This window comes from Pseudophryne corroboree, chromosome 2, assembly GCF_028390025.1.
Source record: "Pseudophryne corroboree isolate aPseCor3 chromosome 2, aPseCor3.hap2, whole genome shotgun sequence".
Classification (NCBI taxonomy): Eukaryota; Metazoa; Chordata; class Amphibia; order Anura; family Myobatrachidae; genus Pseudophryne; species Pseudophryne corroboree.
The window spans coordinates 603,512,200-603,537,641 of record NC_086445.1 but is presented as its reverse complement, the minus strand read 5'-3'; the positions used below and the strand labels follow the sequence as shown (position 1 = coordinate 603,537,641).

At 48.6% G+C, this 25,442-nt stretch overlaps 1 protein-coding gene and 1 long non-coding RNA gene across 8 annotated transcripts in view; one reads left to right on the top strand and one right to left on the bottom strand.

Moving 5' to 3' along the window:
- The window catches only part of RPS6KA1 (ribosomal protein S6 kinase A1), a 324,800-nt gene that overhangs the window by 251,543 nt on the left and 47,815 nt on the right, over positions 1–25,442 (top strand). For all 7 annotated transcript variants that reach the window (XM_063954716.1, XM_063954722.1, XM_063954721.1 and 4 more), the window contains 6 exons: positions 13,599–13,679; positions 14,207–14,286; positions 22,518–22,624; positions 23,026–23,063; positions 23,203–23,345; positions 24,292–24,362. In XM_063954716.1, the coding sequence (XP_063810786.1) occupies positions 13,599–13,679; positions 14,207–14,286; positions 22,518–22,624; positions 23,026–23,063; positions 23,203–23,345; positions 24,292–24,362 (520 nt within the window). The remainder of the gene's footprint in view (positions 1–13,598; positions 13,680–14,206; positions 14,287–22,517; positions 22,625–23,025; positions 23,064–23,202; positions 23,346–24,291; positions 24,363–25,442) is intronic.
- The window catches only part of LOC135039303 (uncharacterized), a 33,029-nt gene that overhangs the window by 3,672 nt on the left and 3,915 nt on the right, over positions 1–25,442 (bottom strand). The gene's annotated exons all lie outside the window — the stretch shown is intronic.

Here is a 25,442-nt window from a genome sequence, read left to right as displayed (position 1 = left end):
TCCTTAGTTCTTTGTAAGGATATTCTTAAGCCTATCCCAATCATCTTTACATTGCTCTACTATCTTAGCTTCTACCACCTCGGATGGGAGGCTGTTTTACCAATCCACTACCATTTCTGTGAAATAATTTTTCCTTACATTTTCCCTGAACCTACCTGTTTGTAGGGTTGCAGGCTGGTCATCCACGCCTTTTCAGTTGTAATTATCTGGATATATTATAAATTACTGTCTCTGGGAGACGTTCACTATAATGTACATTACCACTTACATAAACATTTGTTTGTGCAGCATACCTGACTGGTTTCTTTGTAGCCCTCCCTGTTTTATTGCACGGGTACATCTCATTGTTATGACATGCCATGGAGTAGTGAAAACAGTGAATTCTAATTAATAATAATTCCTTTTCTTTCGAAATATTCTAATATCCCACATCCCCATTTGGGCACAAAAAAAATTGAGAGGTCAATCGAGAGATAAAGAGAACTACAAAGTATTGTGCAATACTACAAATATTAATGTATAGATGTGCAACCATCATGTTATTGTCAACCACCACGTTGACTTAAATGTCGACAAAATATACTGAACCCCTGAGAATAAACTTGCAGTAATGTGGGGATGCCAATCTGTAACACTAATTAGAGGGAATTCAGTTCTCTATAACTTGTTGTTGGGACCCAATTAACCTACCTGTATATTTTTGGATTGTGGGAGGAAACTGGAGTACCTGGAGGAAACCAACGCAAGCACAGGGAAAATAGGGAAAATATACAAACTTCGCACAGTTATGGCCATGGTGGAAATGGAACCCATGACCTCAGTGATGTGAGGCAGTAATGCTAACCATTACACCATCCGCACTGCCATGCCCCTATATTGTTGTTGCAAGCCATTTGGCATGCACTGATCCTATTTTAAACATGGGGGGCAACCTGAGCTCCACAAGGTCTAGAACAGGACCTGTCACCAATTTAGGATTTTTAAATAAAGTTTTTCTATCGTCCTAGTGGATGCTGGGGTTCCTGAAAGGACCATGGGGAATAGCGGCTCCGCAGGAGACAGGGCACAAAAAGTAAAGCTTTTCCAGATCAGGTGGTGTGCACTGGCTCCTCCCCCTATGACCCTCCTCCAGACTCCAGTTAGATTTTTGTGCCCGGCCGAGAAGGGTGCAATCTAGGTGGCTCTCCTAAAGAGCTGCTTAGAAAAAGTTTAGCTTAGGTTTTTTATTTTACAGTGAGTCCTGCTGGCAACAGGATCACTGCAACGAGGGACTGAGGGGAGAAGAAGTGAACTCACCTGCGTGCAGGATGGATTGGCTTCTTGGCTACTGGACATCAGCTCCAGAGGGACGATCACAGGTACAGCCTGGATGGTCACCGGAGCCGCGCCGCCAGCCCCCTTGCAGATGCTGAAGTCAGAAGAGGTCCAGAATCGGCGGCTGAAGACTCCTGCAGTCTTCTAAAGGTAGCGCACAGCACTGCAGCTGTGCGCCATTTTCCTCTCAGCACACTTCACACGCAGTCACTGAGGGTGCAGGGCGCTGGGGGGGGGCGCCCTGGGAGGCAAATGTAACCTATATAAAGGCTAAAAATACCTCACATATAGCCCCCAGAGGCTATATGGAGATATTTAACCCCTGCCTGGATTCACTAAATAGCGGGAGACGAGCCCGCCGGAAAAGGGGCGGGGCCTATCTCCTCAGCACACGGCGCCATTTCCTCTCACAGCTCCGCTGGTCAGGACGGCTCCCAGGTCTCTCCCCTGCACTGCACTACAGAAACAGGGTAAAACAGAGAGGGGGGGCAAATTTATGGCGATATTTTGATATATATAAAGCAGCTATAAGGGAGCACTTATTATAAGGCTATCCCTGTTATATATAGCGCTTTTGGTGTGTGCTGGCAAACTCTCCCTCTGTCTCCCCAAAGGGCTAGTGGGTCCTGTCTTCGTTAGGAGCATTCCCTGTGTGTCTGCTGTGTGTCGGTACGTGTGTGTCGACATGTATGAGGACGATATTGGTGTGGAGGCGGAGCAAATTGCCAAATATGAGGATGTCACCCCCTAGGGAGTCGACACCAGAATGGATGCCTTTATTTATGGAACTACGGGATAGTGTCAACACGCTAAAGCAGTCGTTTGACGACATGAGACGGCCGGACAATCAATTAGTGCCTGTCCAGGCGACTCAAACACCGTCAGGGGCTGTGAAACGCCCTTTGCCTCAGTCGGTCGACACAGACCCAGACACAGGCACTGACTCCAGTGGTGACGGTGACGAATCAACCGTATTTTCCAGTAGGGCCACACGTTATATGATTTTGGCAATGAAGGAGGCGTTACATTTAGCTGATACTACAGGTACCACTAAACAGGGTATTATGTGGGGTGTGAAAAAACTACCTATAGTTTTTCCTGAATCAGAAGAATTAAATGACGTGTGTAATGAAGCGTGGGTTGCCCCTGATAAAAAGCTGATAATTTCAAAGAAATTATTGGCATTATACCCTTTCCCGCCAGAGGTTAGGGAGCGCTGGGAAACACCTCCTAGGGTGGACAAGGCGCTAACACGCTTATCAAAACAAGTGGCGTTACCCTCTCCTGAGACGGCCGCACTTAAAGATCCATCAGATAGGAGGATGGAAAATATCCAAAAAAGTATATACACACATGCAGGTGTTATACTACGACCAGCTATAGCGACTGCCTGGATGTGCAGTGCTGGGGTAGTTTGGTCAGAGTCCCTGATTGAAAATATTGATACCCTGGACAGGGACAATATTTTACTGTCGTTAGAACAAATAAAGGATGCATTTCTTTATATGCGTGATGCACAGAGGGATATCTGCACACTGGCATCACGGGTAAGTGCTATGTCCATTTCGGCCAGAAGAGCTTTATGGACGCGACAGTGGACAGGCGATGCGGATTCAAAACGACATATGGAAGTTTTGCCGTATAAAGGGGAGGAGTTATTTGGAGTCGGTCTATCAGATTTGGTGGCCACGGCTACAGCCGGGAAATCCACCTTTCTACCTCAAGTCACTCCCCAACAGAAAAAGGCACCGACTTTTCAACCGCAGCCCTTTCGTTCCTTTAAAAATAAGAGAGCAAAGGGCTATTCATATCTGCCACGAGGCAGAGGTCGAGGGAAGAGACAGCAACAGGCAGCTCCTTCCCAGGAACAGAAGCCTTCCCCGGCTTCTACAAAAGCCTCAGCATGACGCTGGGGCTTCTCAAGCGGACTCGGGGACGGTGGGTGGTCGTCTCAAAAATTACAGCGCGCAGTGGGCTCACTCGCAGGTAGATCCCTGGATCCTGCAGATAATATCTCAGGGGTACAGGTTGGAATTAGAGACAGATCCACCTCGCCGTTTCCTGAAGTCTGCTTTACCAACGTCCCCCTCCGAAAGGGAGACGGTTTTGGAAGCCATTCACAAGCTGTACTCTCAGCAGGTGATAGTCAAGGTACCTCTTCTACAACAAGGGAAGGGGTATTATTCCACTCTTTTTGTGGTACCGAAGCCGGATGGCTCGGTAAGGCCTATTCTAAATCTGAAGTCCTTGAACCTGTACATAAAGAAGTTCAAGTTCAAGATGGAGTCACTCAGAGCAGTGATAGCGAACCTGGAAGAGGGGGACTTTATGGTATCCTTGGACATCAAGGATGCGTATCTCCACGTTCCAATTTACCCCTCACACCAGGGGTACCTCAGGTTCGTTGTACAAAACTGTCACTATCAGTTTCAGACGCTGCCGTTCGGATTGTCCACGGCACCTCGGGTCTTTACAAAGGTAATGGCCGAGATGATGATTCTTCTTCGAAGAAAAGGCATATTAATTATCCCATACTTGGACGATCTCCTAATAAGGGCAAGGTCCAGAGAACAGCTAGAGATGGGATTAGCACTGTCTCAAGAAGTGCTAAAACAGCACGGGTGGATTCTGAATATTCCAAAATCCCAGTTAATGCCGACAACTCGTCTGCTGTTCCTAGGGATGATTCTGGACACGGTTCAGAAAAAGGTTTTTCTCCCGGAGGAAAAAGCCAAGGAGTTATCCGAGCTTGTCAGGAACCTCCTAAAACCAGGAAAGGTGTCTGTACATCAATGCACAAGAGTCCTGGGAAAAATGGTGGCTTCTTACGAAGCAATTCCATTCGGCAGATTCCACGCAAGAATTTTCCAAAGGGATCTGTTGGACAAATGGTCAGGGTCGCATCTTCAGATGCACCTGCGGATAACCCTGTCTCCAAGGACAAGGGTGTCTCTTCTGTGGTGGTTGCAGAGTGCTCATCTATTGGAGGGCCGCAGATTCGGCATACAGGATTGGATCCTGGTGACCACGGACGCCAGCCTGAGAGGCTGGGGAGCAGTCACACAAGGAAGAAACTTCCAGGGAGTATGGACGAGCCTGGAAACGTCTCTTCACATAAACATTCTGGAACTAAGAGCAATATACAATGCTCTAAGCCAGGCAGAACCTCTGCTTCAGGGAAAACCGGTGTTGATCCAGTCGGACAACATCACGGCAGTCGCCCATGTGAACAGACAGGGCGGCACAAGAAGCAGGAGTGCAATGGCAGAAGCTGCAAGGATTCTTCGCTGGGCAGAGAATCATGTGATAGCACTGTCAGCAGTGTTCATCCCGGGAGTGGACAACTGGGAAGCAGACTTCCTCAGCAGACACGATCTTCACCCGGGAGAGTGGGGACTTCATCCAGAAGTCTTCCACTTGCTGGTAACCCGTTGGGAAAGACCAATGGTGGACATGATGGCGTCTCGCCTCAACAAAAAACTGGACAGGTATTGCGCCAGGTCAAGAGATCCGCAGGCAATAGCTGTGGACGCGCTGGTAACGCCTTGGGTGTACCAGTCGGTGTATGTGTTTCCTCCTCTGCCTCTCATACCAAAAGTATTGAGAATTATACGGCAAAGAGGCGTAAGGACGATACTAGTGGTTCCGGATTGGCCAAGAAGGACTTGGTACCCGGAACTTCAAGAGATGATCACGGAAGATCCGTGGCCTCTACCTCTAAGGAGGGACTTGCTTCAGCAGGGTCCCTGTCTGTTTCAAGACTTACCGCGGCTGCGTTTGACGGCATGGCGGTTGAACGCCGGATCCTAAAGGAAAAAGGCATGCCGGAAGAAGTCATTCCTACTTTGATTAAAGCAAGGAAGGAAGTAACCGTGCAACATTATCACCGAATTTGGCGAAAATATGTTGCGTGGTGCGAAGATCGGAGTGCTCCGACGGAGGAATTTCAACTGGGTCGATTCCTACATTTCCTGCAATCAGGATTGTCTATGGGTCTCAAATTGGGATCTATTAAGGTTCAAATTTCGGCCCTGTCGATTTTCTTTCAAAAAGAATTGGCTTCAGTCCCTGAAGTCCAGACCTTTGTTAAGGGAGTGCTACATATACAGCCTCCTGTGGTGCCTCCAGTGGCACCGTGGGATCTCAATGTGGTTTTGGACTTTCTAAAATCTCATTGGTTTGAACCACTAAAGAAGGTGGATTTGAAATATCTCACATGGAAAGTGACCATGCTTCTAGCCCTGGCTTCGGCCAGGAGAGTGTCAGAACTGGCAGCTTTATCTTACAAAAGCCCATATCTGATTTTCCATTCGGACAGGGCAGAACTGCGGACTCGTCCGCATTTTCTCCCTAAGGTGGTGTCAGCATTTCATCTGAACCAGCCTATTGTAGTGCCTGCGGCTACAAGTGACTTGGAGGACTCCAAGTTACTGGACGTTGTCAGAGCATTAAAAATATATATTGCAAGGACAGCTGGAGTCAGAAAATCTGACTCGTTGTTTATATTGTATGCACCCAACAAGATGGGTGCTCCTGCGTCTAAGCAGACGATTGCTCGTTGGATCTGTAGCACAATCCAACGTGCACATTCTGTGGCAGGCCTGCCACAGCCTAAATCTGTAAAGGCCCACTCCACAAGGAAGGTGGGCTCATCTTGGGCGGCTGCCCGAGGGGTCTCGGCATTACAACTTTGCCGAGCAGCTACGTGGTCAGGGGAGAACACGTTTGTAAAATTTTACAAATTTGATACTCTGGCTAAGGAGGACCTGGAGTTCTCTCATTCGGTGCTGCAGAGTCATCCGCACTCTCCCGCCCGTTTGGGAGCTTTGGTATAATCCCCATGGTCCTTTCAGGAACCCCAGCATCCACTAGGACGATAGAGAAAATAAGATTTTACTTACCGATAAATCTATTTCTCGGAGTCCGTAGTGGATGCTGGGCGCCCATCCCAAGTGCGGATTATCTGCAATAATTGTACATAGTTATTGTTAACTAATTCGGGTTATTGTTGAAGGAAGCCATCTTTCAGAGGCTCCGCTGTTATCATACTGTTAACTGGGTTTAGATCACAAGTTGTACGGTGTGATTGGTGTGGCTGGTATGAGTCTTACCCGGGATTCAAAATCCTCCCTTATTGTGTACGCTCGTCCGGGCACAGTACCTAACTGGAGTCTGGAGGAGGGTCATAGGGGGAGGAGCCAGTGCACACCACCTGATCTGGAAAAGCTTTACTTTTTGTGCCCTGTCTCCTGCGGAGCCGCTATTCCCCATGGTCCTTTCAGGAACCCCAGCATCCACTACGGACTCCGAGAAATAGATTTATCGGTAAGTAAAATCTTATTTTCTCTGACGTCCTAGTGGATGCTGGGAACTCCGTAAGGACCATGGGGAATAGCGGCTCCGCAGGAGACTGCACAACTAAAAGAAAGCTTTTAGACTAGCTGGTGTGCACTGGCTCCTCCCACTATGACCCTCCTCCAAGCCTCAGTTAGATTTCTGTGCCCGGCCGAGCTGGATGCACACTAGGGGCTCTCCTGAGCTCCTAGAAAGAAAGTTTATTTTAGGTTTTTTATTTTACAGTGAGACCTGCTGGCAACAGGCTCACTGCATCGAGGGACTAAGGGGAGAAGAAGCGAACCTACCTGCTTGCAGCTAGCTTGGGCTTCTTAGGCTACTGGACACCATTAGCTCCAGAGGGATCGACCGCATGGAACTGGCCTTGGTGTTCGTTCCCGGAGCCGCGCCGCCGTCCCCCTTACAGAGCCAGAAGCAAGAAGAGGTCCGGAAAATCGGCGGCAGAAGACATCAGTCTTCACCAAGGTAGCGCACAGCACTGCAGCTGTGCGCCATTGCTCCTCATACACACTTCACACTCCGGTCACTGAGGGTGCAGGGCGCTGGGGGGGGGGCGCCCTGAGCAGCAATAAAAACACCTTGGCTGGCAAATATATCACAATATATAGCCCCAGAGGCTATATATGTGATAAATACCCCTGCCAGAATCCATAAAAAAGCGGGAGAAAAGTCCACGAAAAAGGGGCGGAGCTATCTCCCTCAGCACACTGGCGCCATTTTCTCTTCACAGTGCAGCTGGAAGACAGCTCCCCAGGCTCTCCCCTGTAGTTTGCAGGCTCAAAGGGTTAAAAAGAGAGGGGGGGGGGCACTAAATTTAGGCGCAATATTGTATATACAAGCAGCTATTGGGAAAAATTCACTCAATATAGTGTTAATCCCTAAATTATGTAGCGCTCTGGTGTGTGCTGGCATACTCTCTCTCTGTCTCCCCAAAGGGCTGTGTGGGGTCCTGTCCTCAGTCAGAGCATTCCCTGTGTTTGTGCGGGTGTCGGTACGGCTGTGTCGACACGTTTGATGAGGAGGCTTATGTGGTGGCAGAGCAGATGCCGATAAATGTGATGTCGCCCCCTGTGGGGCCGACACCAGAGTGGATGGATAGGTGGAAGGTATAAACCGACAGTGTCAACTCCTTACATAAAAGGCGGGATGACGTAACAGCTGTGGGACAGCCGGCTTCTCAGCCGCGCCTGCCCAGGCGTCTCAAAGGCCATCAGGGGCTCAAAAACGCCCGCTCCCTCAGATGGCAGACACAGATGTCGACACGGAGTCTGACTCCAGTGTCGACGAGGTTGAGACATATACACAATCCACTAGGAACATCCGTTACATGATCCCGGCATTAAAAAATGTGTTACACATTTCTGACATTAACCCAAGTACCACTAAAAAAGGGTTTTATGTGTGGGGAGAAAAAGCAGGCAGTGTTTTGTTCCCCCATCAAATGAGGGAATGAAGTGTGAAAAAGCGTGGGTTCCCCCGATAAGAAACTGGTAATTTCTAAAAAGTTACTGATGGCGTACCCTTTCCCGCCAGAGGATAAGTTACGCTGGGAGATATCCCCTAGGGTGGATAAGGCGCTCACACGTTTGTCAAAAAAGGTGGCACTGCCGTCTTAGGATACGGCCACTTTGAAGGTACCTGCTGATAAAAAGCAGGAGGCTATCCTGAAGTCTGTATTTACACACTCAGGTACTAGACTGAGACCTGCAGATAGTGCTGCTGCAGCGTGGTCTGTGACCCTGTCAAACAGGGATACTATTTTGCGAACATATTAAAGACGTCGTCTTATATATGAGGGATGCACAGAGGGATATTTTGCCGGCTGGCATCCAGAATTAATGCAATGTCCATTCTGTCAGGAGGGTATTAGAGACCCGACACTGGACAGGTGATGCTGACTTTAAAAGGCACATAGAGCCTTATAAGGGTGAGGAATTGTTTGGGGATGGTCTCTGGGACCTCGTATCCACAGCAACAGCTGGGAAGAAAATGTTTTACCTCAGGTTTCCTCACAGCCTAAGAAAGCACTGTATTAAAGGTACAGTCCTTTCGGCTTCAGAAAAGCAAGCGGGTCAAAGGCGCTTCTTTTCTGCACAGAGACGAGGGAAGAGGGAAAAAGCTGCACCAGTCAGCCAGTTCCCAGAATCAAAATTCTTCCCCCGTTTCCTCTGAGTCCACCGCATAACGCGGGGGCTCCACAGGCGTAGCCAGTTACGGTGGGGGGCCGCCTCAAAAATTTCAGCGATCAGTGGGCTCGCTCACAGGTGGATCCCTGGATCCTTCAAGTAGTATCTCAGGGGTACAAGCTGGAATTCGAGGCGTCTCCCCCCCGCCGTTTCCTCAAATCTGCCTTGCCGACAACTCCCTCAGGCAGGGAGGCTGTGCTAGAGGCAATTCACAAGCTGTATTCCCAGCAGGTGATAGTCAAGGTGCCCCTACTTCAACAAGGACGGGGTTACTATTCCACACTGTTTGTGGTACCGAAACCGGACGGTTCGGTGAGACCCATGTTAAATTTGAAATCCTTGAACACATACATAAAAAAATTCAAGTTCAAGATGGAATCGCTCAGGGCGGTTATTGCAAGCCTGGAGGAGGGGGATTACATGGTATCCCTGGACATCAAGGATGCTTACCTACATGTCCCCATTTACCATCCTCACCAGGAGTACCTCAGATTTGTGGTACAGGATTGCCATTACCAATTCCAAACACTGCCGTTTGGACTGTCCACGGCACCGAGGGTCTTTACCAAGGTTATGGCAGAAATGATGATACTCCTTCGAAAAAAGGGAGTTTTAATTATCCCGTACTTGGACGATCTCCTTATAAAGGCGAGGTCCAAGGAGCAGTTGTTGGTCGGAGTAGCACTATCTCGGGAAGTGCTACAACAGCACGGATGGATTCTATACATTCCAAAGTCACAGCTGGTTCCTACTAGGGAGGCCAATCTCGGGATCGGCGGGATCCCGGGATTTGGGCCCAAAAATGCCGGGATTTGAATCCCGGGATTGGAGCCTCCAATCCCGGGATTCACGGGATTACAGTGCGCATGCGCAGTTTTGCCGGACAGCGCTGAGCGCTATAGCTCAGCGCTGCCCGGCTGTCAGCTAAGGTAGTGATAGTACTTACTACTTGCGGGCACCAGCTAAGGACACACGTACTACTACTGACCGCGCTGGCGGCATTTCAAACGTAGCGCCGGCCGCCAGCCAATCAGAGCTGGCAGACACCGGCAGCCAATCAGGGAAGCGGCAGCAGCCGCGGCCCCTGATTGGCTGCCGGACTGCCAGTTCTGACTGGCTGGCGGCCGGCGCTACGTTTGAAATGCCGCCAGCGCGGACAGTAGTAGTACGTGTGTCCTTAGCTGGTGCCCGCAAGTAGTAAGTACTATCACTACCTACACCCACACTCTCTGCTCCTGACATCCTCCCTCTGCTCGCTACACCCACTCTCCCACTGCTCCATACTCGCACTTTCCCGCTGCTCCATACTCCCACTCTCCCGCTGCTCCATACTCCCACTCTCCCGCTGCTCCATACTCCCGCTGCTCCATACTCCCACTCTCCCGCTGCTCCGTACTCTCACTCTCCCGCTGCTCCCTACACCCACCCTCCCTTCCAGTTCCTTATATGCTCCCTACACCCACCCTCCTTTGCTCCCTACATCCACCCTGCCTTGCTGCCCTCCACATATACTTTCCCTGCTCCTTACACTGCTCCCTACACTGATCCCTACTGCGATCCCGGGAATCCCGGGATTGAGCATTTTTCAATCCCGAATCCCGGGATTGAAAAAATGCCCCGGGATTGGCCTCCCTAGTTCCTACCACACGCCTACTGTTCCTGGGGATGGTTCTGGACACCGAACAGAAAAAAGTATTTCTCCCGCAGGAGAAAGCCAAGGAGCTGTCATCTCTAGTCAGAGACCTCCTGAAACCAAAACAGGTATCGGTGCATCACTGCACACGAGTCCTGGGAAAAATGATAGCTTCTTACGAAGCAGAATTCCATTCGGCAGGTTCCATGCAAGAACCTTTCAGTGGGACCTCTTGGACAAGTGGTCGGGATCGCATCTTCAGATGCATCGGCTGATAACCCTGTCTCCAAGGACCAGGGTATCTCTACTGTGGTGGCTGCAGAATGCTCATCTTCAAGAGGGCCGCAGATTCGGCATACAGGACTGGGTCCTGGTAACCACGGATGCCAGCCTTCGAGGCTGGGGGGCAGTCACACAGGGAAGAAATTTCCAAGGACTTTGGTCAAGTCAGGAGTCGTCCCTACACATAAATGTTCTGGGACTAAGGGCCATTTATAATGCCCTAAGTCTGGCAAGGCCTCTGCTTCAAAACCAGCCGGTACTGATCCGATCAGACAACATCACGGCGGTCGCCCATGTAAACCGACAGGGCGGCACAAGAAGCAGGATGGCGATGGCAGAAGCCACAAGGATTCTCCGATGGGCGGAAAATCACGTCTTAGCACTGTCAGCAGTGTTCATTCCGGGAGTGGACAACTGGGAAGCAGACTTCCTCAGCAGACACGACCTACACCCGGGAGAGTGGGGACTTCATCCAGAAGTCTTCCAACTGTTGGTAAACTGTTGGGAAAGGCCACAGGTGGACATGATGGCGTCCCGCCTAAACAAAAAACTAGATATTGCGCCAGGTCAAGGGACCCTCAGGCAATAGCTGTGGACGCTCTAGTGACACCGTGGGTGTACCAGTCGGTTTATGTATTCCCTCCTCTGCCTCTCATACCAAAGGTACTGAGAATAATAAGAAAACGAGGAGTAAGAACGATACTCGTGGTTCAGGATGGGCCAAGAAGAGCTTGGTACCCAGAACTTCAAGAAATGATATCTGAGGACCCATGACCTCTACCGCTCAGACAGGATCTGCTACAGCAGGGGCCCTGTCTGTTCCAAGACTTACCGCGGCTGCGTTTGACGGCATGGCGGTTGAATTCCGGATCCTAAAGGAAAAGGGCATTCCGGAGGAAGTCATTCCTATGCTGATAAAAGCCAGGAAAGAAGTAACCGCAAACCATTATCACCGTATTTGGCGAAAATATGTTGCGTGGTGTGAGGCCAGGAAGGCCCCAACAGAGGAATTTCAGCTGGGTCGTTTTCTGCACTTCCTACAGTCAGGAGTGACTATGGGCCTAAACTTGGGTTCCATTAAGGTCCAGATTTCGGCTCTGTCGATTTTCTTCCAGAAAGAACTGGCTTCACTGCCTGGAGTTCAGACATTTGTAAAGGGAGTGCTACATATTCAGCCCCCTTTTGTGCCTCCTGTGGCACCTTGGGATCTCAACGTGGTGTTGAGTTTCCTAAAATCACATTGGTTTGAGCCACTTAAAACTGTGGATTTGCAATATCTCACGTGGAAAGTGGTCATGTTATTGGCCTTGGCTTCGGCCAGGCGTGTGTCAGAATTGGCGGCTTTGTCATGTAAAAGCCCTTATCTGATTTTCCATATGGATAGGGCAGAATTGAGGACTCGTCCCCAGTTTCTCCCTAAGGTGGTATCAGCTTTTCACTTGAACCAACCTATTATAGTGCCTGCGGCTACTAGGGACTTGGAAGATTCCAAGTTACTGGACGTAGTCAGGGCCTTAAAAATTTATATTTCCAGGACGGCTGGAGTCAGGAAAACTGACTCGCTTTTTATCCTGTAGGCACCCAACAAAATTAGGTGCTCCTGCTTCTAAGCAGACTATTGCTCGCTCAATTTGTAGCACAATTCAGCTGGAGCATTCTGCGGCTGGATTGCCGCATCCTAAATCAGTAAAAGCCCATTCCACGAGGAAAGTGGGCTCATCTTGGGCGGCTGCCCGAGGGGTCTCGGCTTTACAACTTTGCCGAGCTGCAACTTGGTCAGGGGCAAACACGTTTGCAAAATTCTACAAATTTGATACCCTGGCTGAGGAGGACCTTGAGTTCTCTCATTCGGTGCTGCAGAGTCATCCGCACTCTCCCGCCCGTTTGGGAGCTTTGGTATAATCCCCATGGTCCTTACGGAGTTCCCAGCATCCACTAGGACGTCAGAGAAAATAAGATTTTACTCACCGGTAAATCTATTTCTCGTAGTCCGTAGTGGATGCTGGGCGCCCATCCCAAGTGCGGATTGTCTGCATTACTTGTATGTAGTTATTGCCTAACTAAGGGTTATTGTTGAGCCATCTGTTGAGAGGCTCAGTTATATTTCATACTGTTAACTGGGTATAGTATCACAAGTTATACGGTGTGATTGGTGTGGCTGGTATGAGTCTTACCCGGGATTCAAAATCCTTCCTTATTGTGTTAGCTCTTCCGGGCACAGTATCCTAACTGAGGCTTGGAGGAGGGTCATAGTGGGAGGAGCCAGTGCACACCAGGTAGTCTAAAAGCTTTCTTTTAGTTGTGCCCAGTCTCCTGCGGTGCCGCTATTCCCCATGGTCCTTACGGAGTTCCCAGCATCCACTACGGACTACGAGAAATAGATTTACCGGTGAGTAAAATCTTATTTTCTTTTTAAATGTAACATACCACCACATGTTGACTAAGCCCACAATTCAGTAGAGTGTTTGGGGGGGGGGGAGTGCTAAGACATACCCATGCTCCGGGAACCATGGTGCCTAGCTACACCTCTGCCATTACACACACACACACACCAACTATTCCATCTGTACAGGAGCCACACTGCCCATCTCAACTGGGTGGGGGAAGAGGCTTGGCATTCATATCATGATATATATTTATTTTTATTCATATGAAAATGTTTCTATTTAGAAATGTACAGTAGTAAAATAATGCTATTGGATGGCTACAGATGTACATTGTCACACTTGATAACAGATTATTGTTACCAGTCATTGTTATTGGTGACTGAATGAGTCAGAAGTTGTAAACATTTCATGAATGTATTTCTTTCCCCTGTGTTCCCATAGTGAGAGACCGTGTTAGAACAAAAATGGAACGTGATATCCTGGCTGAAGTTAACCATCCATTTGTAGTTAGGCTTCACTACGGTAAGTGTGTCTTTGTGCTTTACACAGAAAAAAAAGTGCTCTACAATTTGTTAAATCTAGAACATAGGTTCTCAAACTTGGTCCTCAGGACCCCATATAATTAACGTTTTCCAGGTAACCCAGCAGATGCACTGGTGTACTCATTACTCACTGACACGTTTTAAAAGATCCACAGGTGGAGCCAATTATTTCACTTGTGTATCGGTGAGGAGACCTGGAAAACAAGCACTTTACCTGTGATCTAGAACAGTGGTTCTCAAACTCGGTCCTCAGGACCCCACACAGTGCATGTTTTGCAGGTAACCCAGCAAGTGCACAGGTGTATTAATTACTCACTGACACATTTTAAAAGGTCCACAGGTGGAGCTAATTATGTCACTTGTGATTCTGTGAGGAGACCTGCAAAACATGCACCGTGTGGGGTCCTGAGGACCGAGTTTGAGAACCTGTGATCTAGAACATAGGTGATTTTATCCAGGTGTTAATGTATTGCTATGACTGATATTGTTGTTTCACCTTTATTATAGCTTTCCAGACAGAGGGAAAACTTTACCTGATTTTAGACTTCCTGCGTGGTGGAGACCTCTTTACTCGTCTTTCCAAGGAGGTCAGTGTGAGGTCTAATAGCTGTTCATAACATCTGACCATTATCTGTACCCACACACCTTACATTCTGAGCCTGATGCAGTGGTGCAATTATGCTCAAAAATCTGCACATAAAAATAGCATATATGCAATCACGTGTTGACGCAGCACATGATCCTTGCAAATCAGCACCAGTAGCGTATGTGTCCGGTTTAAATCCCAACAGTCAGAATGCCAACAGCGGCATCCCGATGTTCAAAATCCCATCAGGTTCCGGTGTTTATTTAATCGTAACCCACCCCTTCCGCAGACTAATCCTAATCTCTCCCCTCACCACCATCGCTTCTTTACTTACCGCCTGGATACTGACAGTAAGAATGCCACTGTCTGCATTCTGACCGTTTGGATCTCATCCGCCAGGATATACGTATGCCCAAACTACATGCGAGCACCTGTCAGTAATGCAGTCACAATCAGCCAGTCACAGGCAGTTTGCTGGTCTTGCGACAATAATCTTCTGGAGATCCTATCTGCCCCAGACCATCTGTAAGTTAAACTACTTTCTTAGGCGTATATATATATATCTATGTCATGATGTGCACACATTTGCAATTGTGCAGACATGCCTAACTGTACTCTGGTTACATTAGAACGCCCACACCCTTAGTCACGCCTTTTAGGTAGTGGTAAGTGCCAGATTCCCACCAATCTACATATGTGCATATGCGTGCATCCACTTTCTGGGCATGAGTTAAGCAATTAAACACAAGTTACAGAAACTGGCTTTGTATTCGCTCTGTATCTGCCCTTATGTTTAGGCTTGTTATTTGGATTCACTTTATTGAGAGACAGACGTTTTGCTACTGCAGGGTGTACAGTTTTTCTTAAGAATGTTGTTCGATTTGATTAATTGGGTGAGGCGGGGCCAACCTCCAGTTGGGACATGAGCTCAATGCTGAAGACTATGCACGGAAAAATCCAGGGGGTCTCCTAATTCCGCAATCTGTCTATATTGGCTGTGCCCACACCATGCTGCTCCCCTTCCCTCTCTGCAATGTTTTTTCTTTAATGCTAATTGTGGCTGCATGCTGGTCACAGTAATGCTGAAAAAGATTGAATAGAAGACCAGTTACACCAGGGATGGGCAATTATTTCAGCTGGGGGGGCCACTTAACACATTCCAGCGAATATTCGAGGGCCGTACACAAAATATCCCCTCCATCCCTGGGCACCGTTGCCAGCTCCCCTCTCTCCCTGAGCACACACAGGTACAAGGCATAACAAAAACATACACACAGGTGTAGGTGGGTACAGGATGTCACACAAAGCATCATGGGGTGTTCACTGTCAAAAACGTCAGGAAGGTAGGGGTACAGGGTGCCATATGGCCTGAGGTATGGGTAAAGGGTGCCATATAGACTGAGGTAGGGGTACAGGGAGCCATATACACTGAGGTAAGGGTACAGGGAGCCATATAGACTGAGGTAGGGGTAAAGGGTGCCATATAGCCTGAGGTAGGGGTACAGGGTGCCATATACACTGAGGTAGGGGTACAGGGTGCCATATACAGAGGTAGGGGTATAGGGTGCCATATACACATACTGGGTATCAAACACAGGGGGAGGGGGGAGTACAAGGTGTATAACACACACACAGGGGTAGGAGGGTATTGGGACACACACCAGGGGTGAGGGTGGTAGTGGGGGTCACTCACAGAGGTATGAGGTACAGTGGGTCACACGGGGGGGGGGGGGGGGGGGTAGGTGGGTACAGGGCTCCCAGGGTGCTCACCTCTCTCTGCACCAATTCACTAAGCTGCAGGGCGTCACATGCGGGACCCAGGTACAGGCCAGGGGGATCCAGGCTGGTCACTCAACAAGTGCTGTGCAGCCCATGGAGCAGCGCCACCAGTAATTTCGGGTGTGAGGCGGAACTGTGTCCGGGAGGCCAGGGTCTGCTTTCTCCTTCCTGGAGGAGGGAGGGTGGGGGGGGATGATACCGCTGTTCCTCCATGATGCTCCACCTGCAGCAGGGGCAGGAGGCGGAGCTGGCCGAGATGGTTAGACAGGGAGCAGGAGACAGCCGGGCGGCCAGCTGCCCAGATGAACCGCTGGCTGCATCCGCTGCTACCCGCTGTGTCTGCTTTGGCTACACCCCCTGCACCTGACATCGGAAAGGAAATCCCAGTCAGCAGCCCCTGTGACGTGATCGGGATTTCCTCATCGGCGCCGCGCCTTGGAGCTGCTGTAGTGCAATGACAAGCGGCTCAGCCAGTCGGGCTGCTTGTCATTGCTCACTGGTGGGGGACAGCGGGCCAGGTAGGATTGGTTCGCGGCCCGCATGTTGCCCACCCCTAAATTAAACCAAGGTGGGATTCTAGCAGTATTGAGTGTCTTGCTGCAGCTGAGTTTATGGGGAGAGGGAAGTACAGCACCACACAGGGTAATCAGATACAAGTCTGCAGAACACGTGCTTATGACCTCCGATCACTCATTTTTCTCTGACGTCCTAAGTGGATGCTGGGACTCCGTAAGGACCATGGGGAATAGCGGCTCCGCAGGAGACTGGGCACAACTAAAAGAAAGCTTTAGACTAGCTGGTGTGCACTGGCTCCTCCCACTATGACCCTCCTCCAGGCTTCAGTTAGAATCTTGTGCCCGGCTGAGCTGGATGCACACTAGGGGCTCTCCTGAGCTCCTAGAAAGAAAGTATATTTTAGGTTTTTTATTTTACAGTGAGATCTGCTGGCAACAGACTCACTGCAGCGAGGGACTAAGGGGAGAAGAGAACCTACCTGACTGGAGATAGTTTGGGCTTCTTAGGCTACTGGACACCATTAGCTCCAGAGGGATCGAACACAGGACCCGACCTCGATCGTTCGGTCCCGGAGCCGTGCCGCCGTTCCCCTTACAGAGCCAGAAGCAAGAAGTGGTCCGGAAAATCGGCGGCAGAAGACCTCGGTCTTCAACAAGGTAGCGCACAGCACTGCAGCTGTGCGCCATTGCTCCTCATGCACACCTCACACTCCGGTCACTGATGGGTGCAGGGCGCTGGGGGGGGGGGGCGCCCTGAGCAGCAATATAAACACCCTGGCTGGCAAATCATCACAATATATAGTCCCAGGGCTATATATGTGATAAATTACCCCTGCCAGAATTCCTGAAAAAAGCGGGAGAAAAGTCAGCCGAAAAAGGGGCGGGGCTAACTCCCTCAGCACACTGGCGCCATTTTTCCCTCACAGCTCCGCTGGAAGGATCGCTCCCTGGCTCTCCCCTGCAGTATCAAGCTACAAAGGGTAAAAAAGAGAGGGGGGGCACTAAATTTAGGCGCAGTATAACTTATATAGCAGCTATAAGGGGAAATAATTCAGTTAATCCCTGTATTATTATAGCGCTCTGGTGTGTGCTGGCATACTCTCTCTCTGTCTCCCCAAAGGGCTTTGTGGGGTCCTGTCCTCTGTCAGAGCATTCCCTGTGTGTGTGCGGTGTGTCGGTACGGCTGTGTCGACATGTTTGATGAGGAGGCTTATGTGGAGGCGGAGCAGATGCCTATAAATGTGATGTCACCCCCTGCGGGGCCGACACCTGAGTGGATGGTTATGTGGAAGGAATTACGTGATAGTGTTGACTCCTTGCATAAAAGGTTTGACGACATACCGAATATGGGACAGCCGACTTCTCAGCCTGTGCCTGCCCAGGTGTCTCAAAAGCCATCAGGGGCTCTAAAACGCCCGTTACCTCAGATGGCAGACACAGATGTCGACACGGATACTGACTCCAGTGTCGACGACGATGAGACTAATGTAACTTCCAATAGGGCCACACGTTACATGATTGAGGCTATGAAAAATGTGTTGCACATTTCTGATGTTACCCCAGGTACCACAAAAAAGGGTATTATGTTTGGGGAGAAAAAACTACCAGTAGTTTTTCCTCCATCTGAGGAGTTAAATGAAGTGTGTGAAGAAGCGTGGGCTTCCCCCGATAAGAAACTAGTAATTTCTAAAAGGTTACTAATGACGTACCCTTTCCCGCCAGAGGATAGGTCACGTTGGGAAACATCCCCTAGGGTGGATAAAGCGCTCACACGCTTGTCAAAGAAGGTGGCACTACCGTCTCCGGATACGGCCGCCCTAAAGGAACCTGCTGATAGAAAGCAGGAGGCTATCCTGAAGTCTGTATATACACACACAGGTATTATACTGAGACCAGCTATTGCTTCAGCATGGATGTGCAGTGCTGCAGCTGCGTGGTCAGATTCCCTGTCGGAAAATATTGATACCCTAGACAGGGACACTATATTGCTAACCGTAGAGCATATTAAAGACGCAGTCTTATACATGAGAGATGCACAGAGGGATATTTGCCGGCTGGCATCTAAAATAAGTGCAATGTCCATTTCTGCCAGGAGAGGGTTATGGACTCGGCAGTGGACAGGTGATGCAGACTCTAAAAGGCACATGGAAGTTTTGCCTTATAAAGGTGAGGAGTTGTTCGGGGATGGTCTCTCGGACCTAGTTTCCACAGCAACAGCTGGGAAGTCTGCATTTTTACCCCATGTTCCCTCACAGCCAAAGAAAGCACCGTATTATCAGGTACAGTCCTTTCGGCCCCATAAGGGCAAGCGGGTTAGAGGCATGTCCTTTCTGCCCAGAGGCAGAGGTAGAGGGAAAAAGCTGCAGCATACAGCCAGTTCCCAGGAGCAAAAGTCCTCCCCTGCTTCCTCTAAGTCCACAGCATGACGCTGGGGCTCCACAGGCGGAGCCAGGTACGGTGGGGGCCCGTCTCAAAAATTTCAGCGATCAGTGAGCTCGCTCACGGGTGGATCCCTGGATCTTTCAAGTAGTATCTCAGGGGTACAAGCTGGAATTCGAGACGTCTCCCCCCCGCCGTTTCCTCAAATCTGCCTTGCCAACAACTCCCTCAGGCAGGGAGGCAGTGATAGAGGCAATTCACAAGCTGTATTCCCAGCAGGTGATAGTAAAGGTGCCCCTACTTCAACAAGGACGGGGTTACTATTCCACAATGTTTGTGGTACCGAAACCGGACGGTTCGGTGAGACCCATTTTAAATTTGAAATCCTTGAACACATATATAAAAAAATTCAAGTTCAAGATGGAATCGCTCAGGGCGGTTATTGCAAGTCTGGACGAGGGGGATTACATGGTATCACTGGACATCAAGGATGCTTACCTGCATGTCCCCATTTACCATCCTCACCAGGAGTACCTCAGATTTGTGGTACAGGATTGTCATTACCAATTCCAGACGTTGCCGTTCGGTCTATGCACGGCTTCGAGGGTCTTTACCAAGGTAATGGCCGAAATGATAATACTCCTTCGAAACAAGGGAGTTTTAATTATCCCGTACTTGGACGATCTCCTGATAAAGGCGAGGTTTAGGGAGCAGTTGTTAGTCGGGGTAGCACTATCTCGGGAGGTGCTACAACAGCACGGCTGGATTCTAAATATTCCAAAGTCACAGCTGGTCCCTACGACACGTCTACTGTTCCTGGGGATGGTTCTGGACACAGAACAGAAAAAAGTGTTTCTCCCGGAGGAGAAGGCCAAGGAGTTGTCATCTCTAGTCAGAGGCCTCCTAAAACCAAAACAGGTGTCGGTGCATCACTGCACGCGGATCCTGGGAAAGATGGTAGCTTCCTACGAAGCAATTCCATTCAGCAGGTTCCATGCAAGAACCTTTCAGTGGGACCTGTTGGGCAAGTGGTCCGGATCGCATCTTCAGATGCATCGGCTGATAACCCTGTCTCCAAGGACCAGGGGGTCTCTGCTGTGGTGGCTGCAAAGTGCTCATCTTCAGGAGGGCCGCAGATTCGGCATACAGGACTGGGTCCTGGTGACCACGGATGCCAGCCTTCGAGGCTGGGGGGCAGTCACACAGGGAAGAAACTTCCAAGGACTATGGTCAAGTCAGGAGACTTCCCTACACATAAATATTCTGGAACTGAGGGCCATTTACAATGCCCTAAGTCAGGCAAAACCCCTGCTTCAAAACCAGCCGGTACTGATCCAGTCAGACAACATCACGGCAGTCGCCCATGTAAACCGACAGGGCGGCACGAGAAGCAGGACGGCGATGGCAGAAGCCACAAGGATTCTCCAATGGGCGGAAAATCACGTGTTAGCACTGTCAGCAGTGTTCATTCCGGGAGTGGACAACTGGCAAGCAGACTTCCTCAGCAGGCACGACCTCCACCCGGGAGAGTGGGGACTTCATCCAGAAGTCTTCCAACTGATTGTAAACCGTTGGGAAAGGCCACAGGTGGACATGATGGCGTCCCGCCTAAACAAAAAGCTAGAAAGATATTGCGCCAGGTCAAGAGACCCGCAGGCGATAGCTGTGGACGCTCTAGTGACACCGTGGGTGTACCGGTCGGTTTATGTGTTCCCTCCTCTTCCTCTTATACCAAAGGTACTGAGGATAATAAGGAGAAGAGGAGTAAGAACTATACTCATTGTTCCGGATTGGCCAAGAAGAGCTTGGTACCCGGAACTTCAAGAAATGATCTCAGAGGACCCATGGCCTCTGCCGCTCAGACAGGACCTGCTGCTGCAGGGGCCCTGTCTGTTCCAAGACTTACCGCGGCTGCGTTTGACGGCATGGCAGTTGAACACCGGATCCTGAAGTTAAAGGGTATTCCGGAGGAAGTCATTCCTACGCTGATTAAAGCTAGGAAGGAAGTAACCGCAAACCATTATCACCGCATATGGCGAAAATATGTTGCGTGGTGTGAGGCCAGGAAGGCCCCAACGGAGGAATTTCAGCTGGGTCGTTTCCTGCACTTCCTACAGTCAGGGGTGACTATGGGCCTAAAATTGGGTTCCATTAAGGTCCAGATTTCGGCTCTATCGATTTTCTTCCAGAGAGAACTGGCTTCACTACCTGAAGTTCAGACTTTTGTTAAGGGAGTGCTGCATATTCAGCCCCCTTTTGTGCCTCCAGTGGCACCTTGGGATCTCAACGTGGTGTTGGATTTCCTAAAGTCACATTGGTTTGAGCCACTTAAAACCGTGGAATTGAAGTATCTCACGTGGAAAGTGGTCATGTTGTTGGCCTTGGCTTCGGCCAGGCGTGTATCAGAATTGGCGGCTTTGTCATGTAAAAGCCCTTATCTGATTTTCCATATGGATAAGGCAGAATTGAGGACTCGTCCCCAATTTCTCCCTAAGGTGGTATCAGCTTTTCATCTGAACCAGCCTATCGTGGTGCCTGCGGCTACTAAAGACTTGGAGGCTTCCAAGTTGTTGGACGTAGTCAGGGCCCTGAAAATTTATGTTTCCAGGACAGCTGGAGTCAGAAAGACTGACTCGCTATTTATCCTGTATGCGCCCCACAAGGTGGGTGCACCTGCTTCAAAGCAGACTATTGCTCGCTGGATCTGTAGTACGATTCAGCTTGCACATTCTGCGTCTGGACTGCCGCATCCTAAATTGGTAAAAGCCCATTCCACGAGGAAGGTGGGCTCTTCTTGGGCGGCTGCCCGAGGGGTCTCGGCTCTTCAACTTTGCCGAGCAGCTACTTGGTCGGGGTCAAACACGTTTGCTAAATTCTACAAGTTTGACACCCTGGCTGAGGAGGACCTAGAGTTTGCCCATTCGGTGCTGCAGAGTCATCCGCACTCCCCCGCCCGTTTGGGAGCTTTGGTATAATCCCCATGGTCCTTACGGAGTCCCAGCATCCACTTTGGACGTCAGAGAAAATAAGAATTTACTCACCGGTAATTCTATTTCTCGTAGTCCGTAGTGGATGCTGGGCGCCCATCCCAAGTGCGGATTGTCTGCAATACTTGTATATAGTTATTGTTTAACTAAAGGGTTATTGTTGAGCCATCTGTTGAGAGGCTCAGTTGTTATCATACTGTTAACTGGGTATTGTATCACGAGTTATACGGTGTGATTGGTGTGGCTGGTATGAGTCTTACCCGGGATTCAAAATCCTTCCTTATTGTGTCAGCTCTTCCAGTCACAGGATCCTAACTGAAGTCTGGAGGAGGGTCATAGTGGGAGGAGCCAGTGCACACCAGCTAGTCTAAAGCTTTCTTTTAGTTGTGCCCAGTCTCCTGCGGAGCCGCTATTCCCCATGGTCCTTACGGAGTCCCAGCATCCACTACGGACTACGAGAAATAGAATTACCGGTGAGTATATTCTTATTTTATGTACTCAATAGAAATACGTAATATTGCTAAACCTTTTATCCTGTCTCCCCCTTATTCCATTGATTTCCTCTTTTTTAGGTAATGTTTACTGAGGAGGATGTAAAGTTTTACCTGGCTGAGTTGGCTCTGGGATTAGATCATTTGCACAGTCTGGGAATCATTTACCGTGATCTCAAACCTGAGAAGTAAGTGCCACTGGGCTCTTTAATTCACTTTATACCACTTCCTCTGGAATCTATAATAAAGTGCTGTAGTTTTGAGTATAATAATGTCTGAGGGTGTGAGCTGCTGCTGTCTCCACAATCTATCTAATTCTGTCCATCCCACCACTACCTATTACCTTGCACCTAACATTGGTGATTACTATACGCATCCAGAATCGATATGAGTGTCAGCAAATGATTTCATGCACTACATGCCGCCAACCTTGGTACGTCTGCTTTATGCAGGGTGCATCCCTTCCCGCATGGTCAGCACAGTTCTTTCTTCTAATCTCATACTAGGGGACAGTACATATTGCTTATACTGCTAGGGTGTGCAGTGTTTGATATACAGTATGACTTTTTGTATCTGTTCAATCTTGCAGCATTTTGCTGGATGAGGAGGGCCACATTAAATTGACTGGTAAGACATCCTTTTATATTCTTTCTGCACCCTCCACCTCCCTAGTGACTCTCCATGCTCTTATGGGAGAACGCCTGTCTCTGTCACATGACACATGCTGATCATGCTGTCACTCTTTTTTGTTTTCTTTGTTCTCCAGATTTTGGCCTCAGTAAAGAGGCGATAGACCATGAGAAGAAGGCATACTCTTTCTGTGGTACAGTGGAGTACATGGCACCCGAGGTGGTGAACCGGCAGGGCCACACACACAGTGCCGATTGGTGGTCTTACGGTGTACTCATGGTAAGTGACCTCACAGGACTGCACAAAGGGCAAGCAATAACGGAGTGGCTGAGTATTAAATATTCAATCAAAAGTCCCTATAAATAAACAACCCAATCTATAGATGCACGCTAACGCAGTAATCAGCTATCTTTAACCCCTTTACGATCATGGTGATCATATACATAATATATTTGATGGGCAGGCATGGGAATCAACATATAGGACATTCCGTCAGTAGTTTACTGAAATAAATATATATATTTTAAGTGCATTATACATAGGAGAGGTCCAAATAAATTTGCATGATCCTTCCCGTAGTTATTTTCCAATTAGTGCAACTCAAGGAAGCAACCATACAGGTGAGGGGTCTATCTAGAGTCTTCCTGTGTATAGATACAGTAGGTGCAGTATACAGTATGTGTACATAATGTAAGGCATGATGTTGCCACAGAGCTTCAAATTATTGCTGAATGCTAACTGCCTGTTTAATGGGTGGGGTGTCTTTTACCCTAACCTAAGGGTTTTAGAGGGGTGTGAGGGATGGGCTGTTACAGGTTCCCTCTCACACAAGCATTCTTATTTAGCTGTATGCAGTGTGATTAGAAAGCAAATGGTTTGTGGCCATATCATGGAACCAGAAGCAATTATATCTATATATGGTATCCAGCGTGGAATCATTAGGTACACTTAGCTTTTAATTTCTGTTTATTTTATTCTATGTATCGTAAAGAAAACTATACTTTATTTCAATGTTCTACCAAAATAAAGTCATGTAAATATAAAATGAGTTGAGGTATACTTATTGTAAGCAGTTAATATTTCCAGCATAAGCGAAATTCAGCCCAGCACTTCAGGTGTATGTCCTGCACAGGAGCCTAGCAATGAAAGGGTTAAGAGAGTTGAGCATTGAAATGTTTGGTTTCATGTCCACTCCTTGTAACACATTTTCTTTACATTTGTCCAGTTTGAGATGCTTACAGGATCCCTGCCATTCCAAGGCAAAGACCGCAAAGAAACCATGACACTAATCCTAAAGTAGGTTACTGACCTGAAAGACGCTGTACTTGTTCATGTATTTTATCAAACTAAAACATTGTAGGAACAGGGATCTCTTGTCTTGGACACACTAGCAGAGCAGTGGACAGTCATTCACATATCTCTAACACTACTTACACTGAAACGCAACACACATTTCACAGTTCCAGATGTACACACATTCTACGGACGCTAAAACCTGACTGCACCTAGCCTTAACATGTACACCCTCCTGTAGCTACCCCTTCCCTCACTGTTCAGACATACCAGAATATAAGTCACTATGGGGGTAATTCAGAGTTAATCGCAGCAGCAAGTTTGTTAGCTGATGGCCAAAACCATGTGCACTGCATGGGGGGGAGATATAACATGTGCAGAGAGAGTTAGATTTGGGTGGGTTATTTTGTTTCTGTGCAGGGTAAATACTGGCTACTTTATTTTTACTTTGCAATTTAGATTTCAGTTTGAACACAACCCACCCAAATCTAACTCTCTCTACACATGTTACATCTGCCTCCCTGCAGTGCACATGGTTTTGCCCAACTGCTAACAAATTTGCTACTGCGATCAACTCAGAATTAGACCCTACAAGGCTAGCACAAGCTTTTCTTCCAGTGCATTTGAACATTAGGGTGAGGTTGAATATGTGGTCATATTGTTAAGTGGTGGACGGATATGTTTTTAGAACTGAATGACTGGATCTTGTATTCTGCAGCATTTCATCCGGGTAGTTTTACAAAGAGTGCATCTAGAAGCTGACCACACACAAGCTGAGGATTGCCACTCATATTTATGAGATGAGGGAGGCCACAGCAGATGGGGTCCATATGTTGGCACCTCAGTTCCAGTAGCTGCACGGCAGCCTGTATGCATTTATGTGTATATATACAGACACGTGGCAGCGGCAAACTGCAACACTTACACATTATTATTATTATTATTATTATTATTAGAATCACATCCTTGTACAGAAACCGACATGAAGACAAATACATTGTTGTTTCAATCATTTTGATAACATTTGATACTGGTCAAAGACCATATCAATGGGCTGATGTATCAAGCAGTGAAAATAGTGGA